The 5,573-nt window shown below is 40.8% G+C and overlaps 1 protein-coding gene across 1 annotated transcript; it reads left to right on the top strand.

Moving 5' to 3' along the window:
- LOC144599202 (alpha-1,4-N-acetylglucosaminyltransferase-like) lies at positions 1-5,096 on the top strand. Its single transcript, XM_078409950.1, has 2 exons — positions 1-429; positions 4,491-5,096. Exons 1-2 carry the CDS (start codon positions 1-3, stop codon positions 5,094-5,096), a joined length of 1,035 nt encoding a protein of 344 aa, XP_078266076.1.
- Positions 5,097-5,573: the final 477 nt, after the last annotated feature.

Below are 5,573 nucleotides of genomic sequence, written 5' to 3'. Positions count from 1 at the left end.
ATGATTTCCATGCATCATGGTTATTTCTTTATCATCACATTTGGAGTTTGTGTCCTGCTATATGCACATTGGTATATGGAAACACAACGCAAGGATCGTAATGACATGTTAAGAATGTCACACGTGGACGATGAAGCTACCATGGAGGATCCTCATCCACTCCTGAATCCTGGGATTATGTTTGTGGAAACGTCGGACAATGTGGAGCTGAAGCCATTGGTAGCTTGCTCAGTGGAGTCCACTGCTCGTCAAAACCCAGATAAACCAATCTATTTCTTCATGAAGAGGTTCAGTGGCAACTTGAGCCAGTATCCAGAGCCTAAGTACAGACTCATCCCGTTGCTCTCCTCAGTGAAGAATGTTGTCCTTCTACCTTTAAACGCTGCCGAACTGTTTGATGATACTTCGTTGAAATTCTGGTATCAAAAGGTAACCAATAAGAAGAAAGTGTGATGTGTTACAGTTTGGGTCGTCAAACCAGAGTAGGAATTTCTCAGTAAAATTTAGGCCCCTGGGGAAGGCTGCAGAATAGAGTGAGCTAGGAGTACAAGTACATAATTCACAGAAAGTAACATCATATGTGGACAGGGTGGTGAAGAAGGCATTAGACATAAAGATAGACACAAAATGCTGGAGTAACTCGACGGGTCAGGCAGCGTCTCTGGAGAAAAGGAACAGGTGCCATTTTGGGTAAAGACCCTTCTTCAAACTGAGAGTCGGGGAGAGAGTAACTAGAGGTATGAAAAGGTTCAAAACAAATCTGAGGCAGCACCAATGACCAAGTAAAAGTGGAGTCCCTAATGATCAATTTTTGGCTGTGGGGAGGTGGTAATGACGAGACATGCTGGCCCACATCAGTGAAATCATTAAGTATAGAAGTTAGGATGTTGATGATGGTGCAGTTGCACAAGAATTTGGTGAGGCCCCAACTGGAGTTTTGTGTTTTGTTTTGATCACCCAGGAAAGATTCCATTAAGTTTGATTGAGCGAAGAAAAGCTTTACCATGATATTAACCAGGAAGCAAGGACTAAATTATAGGAAGAGATTGGACAGGCTACGAATTTGTTCTTGAAGCTTACGAGCCTAATGTCGTTAGGGACATGTATCAGGTGAATGCACACAATAGGATCATGAGGCCTGGTTTTCTACAAAGTGAATGGTCTGTTTATGGAATGAGCTGGAGGAACTGCTTGAAGCAGCTACTATGACAGCACTTAAAAGACATTTGGATGATCGGAAGGGTGTGCATTAACTATTTTCTTCCTGGGAGTAAGTTGACTCAGTCTATCTGAAATTTGCGTCCAGGTCTGGGCTCCTTGAATCAGGAAGAATGTATGCACTAAGTGGAGTGCAGTAAAGTTGCACCAGGTTGATTCCTTGCATGGCAGGTTTGTTGTATAACATAGATTGAGCATCTTGTGCCAGTGCTCACCTAAGATGAGACAACACACAAGTTATCACCTTGAAATGTCCAAAATTTGTAAGGTGCTTGACAGGGTAAATACTGAGATGGTGTATCCCTTGACTATGTGTCCATATTAAGGGGATGACTATCTCCAAATAGGACTTTGGCTATTCAGGATAATTGAGGAGGAACTTTTCTCAGTCACAGGGTGGTGTGGTGAATCTTTGGGATTTTCTGCCAAATAAGTCAGTGAATGTTTAATGGTTGGACATCTATAAAGCATGAATTGATAGATTTTTAAATATTTGCTGCTGCAATATCCGATGTTTAAATTAGGTGTTAATGACCACAATGTTGTCTGGATTTTTAAGGAAGTTATGTTTTTGAGGAAGTTATCAGTTGTAGTGGTTTTGATTTATAAGGAGAGGCTGGATAGGCAGTATATTTCTTCATTTGTGTATAGGAGGCTGAGGAATGCCATTCCCTTAATAGCAATAATGTCCTTCTTCAAATTAGGAGACCAAAATTGCACACAATACTCTAGATGCAGTCTCACCAGGGCCCTGTATAACAGCAGTAGGACCTCCTTGCTCCTAAACTCAAATCCTCTTGCAATGAAGGCTAACGTGCCATTAGCTTTCTTCACTGCCTGCTGTACCTACATGCTTACTTTCAGTGACTGTTGTATAAACAAACCCTCGCCTCGTTGCACCTCCCCTTTTCCTAGTTCCGTTAGCCCTAAGAGCTATATCTAATTCTCTCTTGAAAACATTAGACGGGCATCAGACATGAGAAGTGGCAAGAATAGACCATTCAGCCCCTCCTCCTCAACAGGAACATGCCTGACAATTTACTCCAGTCATACTTTACTGCAGAAAGATGAGGACCCAAAGATGTATCAATCTATCACACAAAGGAGTGTAATAAGTTGATGAGATGGAACCTCATTGTTAGTACGAAATAATGCAGCTGTTAAGTGGCAGTGGAACTAATTTGTCTGTGCAACTTGGTGCAGATATTGTCAAGTCTGAGTAATATTGTATATTCTGATGTACATGCCCAGCAACGCAGACTATACAGATAAAGGAAAAATGTGTCAGAAGGAACTGCAGGTGCTGGTTTAAACCAAAGATAGACACAAAAAGAGGAAGAAACTTGGACTTTATTGCCTTCCAACTCAGTGAGGGATGTGGGGAATTCACTATGGTGGATATTTTATGTTAACTTCTATGTAGCTGTGTATCTAGTTGCTTTTTTTTTGTATGGCGGTACGGTAATTCATGTTTCACTGTAGTTTAATTGATGCAGGTGACAATAAACTGACCTTTGAACCTTTGAACCTTTGAAAAGCTGGAGTAACAAAAGTTGTGCATGGTCGGCTGGTCCAGCAGTCTGAAGAAGGGTCTCAACCCGTAACATCACCCATTCCTTCCTTCCAGAGATGCTGTCTGTCCTGCTGAGTTATTCCAGATTTTGTGTCTATCTTCAAATAAAGGAAAAAGGAAGATAGGGATGGTAGGCAACAATGGCCAGTCCTGGTTACTACAGTCCAATGAGTATTACATCAGAGGTAAACTAGGTATTGGAAAGAAAATAAATGAACATAATTTATAATTTCGAAAGTTAGGGATTGATTGGATGTAAGCAGCATAGCTATGTGAAAAATTCTTGCACTAATTTGACAGGATTTTAGTAAGGCTTTGACAAAGTTGTGCATGGTCGGCTGGTCCAAAAGTTTTAAACCATGGGATCTTGGCAAGCTGGCTAATTGGATCCAAAATTGGCTTAGTAATGGAAAACAGAATGTGGCCCATGGTGCACTATAAGAATCACTGCTGCATTATTTAATGTTTATAATATATATTAAAGACCACTATGTTAGCTGGATTGGAGTATTTTAGTCAAAACAGTAACTGCAAAGGCAGCAAAAAAGATTTTTGAAGAAGTTACCAGTTCTAGAAGTTTTGAATTCAAAGGAGAGGCTGAATAGGCTGTGTCTTTCTTCCCTTGTGTATTGGAGGCCAAGGAGAGACTTTTCGAGGCTTATTGAATCTTAAGAGATTAGCCAGGAAAGGGCAGTCTAAAACAATCGGCACAGGTTTCAGCTGAGAGGGGAAAGGTTTAAAAGGGACTCTAGGGGCAAACTATTCATACAGGGGGCAATGAATCTCTGGAGTTACCTGCCAGAGGAAATGGTACTGGGTAAGAATAATGTGGATGGATATACGTCCAGGCACAAGCAAGTAGAACAAGTTCGGTTACATACTGTGGTCGTCATGTATGTTTGGCCAAAGGACCTCTTCTCATGCTGCATAGCTCTGTCCAGATAAACAGAGATTGAATATGTCGAGTTACATTTCCCTGAAGAAGGCCCCAAGGGGTGATAGAATTATACAAATTATGAGGTGGATTAAATGGGATTGATTTTCACCCTGAGACTAGTTGCTATCTGGAATGTAAGCGTGATGGAGGCAGGTTCTTTCACAATATTTACAAAGCATCTTGGTAAGCACATGAATCACCACGGACTTATTGTAGATAAATGGGGCAAGTATCAATGAGTGCAGTGATCAGGTACATGTAACAGACCGAATAAATTGCTTTGACCTTTATAACGGGATGACTCTTTTTTCATGAACAAAGATGTAGAGAGGAGAAAGTTGTTTCTCAAGGAGTGGACCTGCCAGATTAACATGAATTAAAGGATAGGTAGTGGGTTTATGATGTGATTTATTGGAGCAGCAGTGTTTTGTAATGTGGGATTGTGTGGAACAGTCAATTCACATTCTCCCTTTGATAACGGATTGTAGTGTCTTTAAGTAGGAAGGAACTGCAGATGCTGGTTTAAACTGAAGATAAACACCAAATCCTGGAGCAGGACAGACAGCATCTCTGGAGAGAAGGAATGGGTGACGTTTCATTCAAGACTCTGATCAGACTGGTGCCTTTGTGCCTTGACTAGTCACTGGATGGTGTCCTCCATGGTGAATGAGCTTTAGCTTCAGGAAGACACAAAGACTGGGAAAGAGGATGATTAGAAAGACTTGAAATTAAGATAATGTTTCTTTCTCCATTTTATCACAGGTGGATCCAAAAAAGGAGAAGTATTGGATCCATGTTTTTTCTGACGGCTGCAGATTGGCACTGCTGTGGAAGTACGGGGGCATCTACCTGGACAGTGACATTATATCAATGAAGCCGTTGCCCTTTGGCAACTTTACATGTCCACAGAGCTCAGATATAATCAGTAACGGGGTACTGGGTTTCCATCACAGGCACCATCCTTTTCTATGGAATTGCATGGAAGATTTTGTGGCCAAATACGTTGGACATATTTGGGGTCAGCAAGGTCCTCAACTGATTACCCGTGTGCTGAAGAGTTGGTGTCAGAAGAAGTACCTAGGTTCCTTCATTGGCAAAGAATGCAATGGCATCTCTTTATGGATTATAAATCGATTCTACCCAATCACATATCCATCTTGGGGGAAGTACTTTGCTCCCTGGGAAAAAAAAAACATGGAGCAGACCTTTTCAGCCACATATGGCGCACATGTTTGGAATTCTATGAATCCAAATAACACAAAGAAAATAGTTGCTGGAAGTGGATCATTAATTGAACGTTTATTCCAGTTATATTGTCCAACTACATACAGATATTTAATTAAATTCAATAACAGTTCAATGATTTAGGCCTCGATATTGAGGAATGTGTGGTAGAATTAAATTCACGGGTGTTCTAAAGTCATAGTATGAAGTGTGCATTAAACAATGAAACATTAAATGTTAAACTTTTTTATCTGATAGCTTCCTCTGATCTGAATACACTACAATTCCCTTGTGTAATTTGAATTAGAATCAAACACCAATTTCTGACCCCCACCCCGGTTTGTGTGATGTATCTCTGCACCTAGGGACGTTGGCATTAAACCTGCAGCAGCTGTTGTAGGCACCTCACTGTAGAGTAGGGTCTCAACCCGAAATGTCACCCAGAGGTGACATTTTCTCTCCAGAGATGCCACTTGTCCCACTGGCTTGTTTTTGCCTATCTTTGGTGCAAACTAGCATCTGTAGTTTCTGCAGTTTCTTCCTACACAGATATATAATAATAATAATATTCATTTATTGTCATTGCAACGAGTACAACGAAATTAAAAAATAGCCAATCCT

This window comes from Rhinoraja longicauda, chromosome 13 (assembly GCF_053455715.1).
Source record: "Rhinoraja longicauda isolate Sanriku21f chromosome 13, sRhiLon1.1, whole genome shotgun sequence".
Classification (NCBI taxonomy): Eukaryota; Metazoa; Chordata; class Chondrichthyes; order Rajiformes; family Arhynchobatidae; genus Rhinoraja; species Rhinoraja longicauda.
The sequence above is the reverse complement of the archived record's forward strand: the minus strand, read 5'-3'. Positions and strand labels throughout refer to the sequence as shown.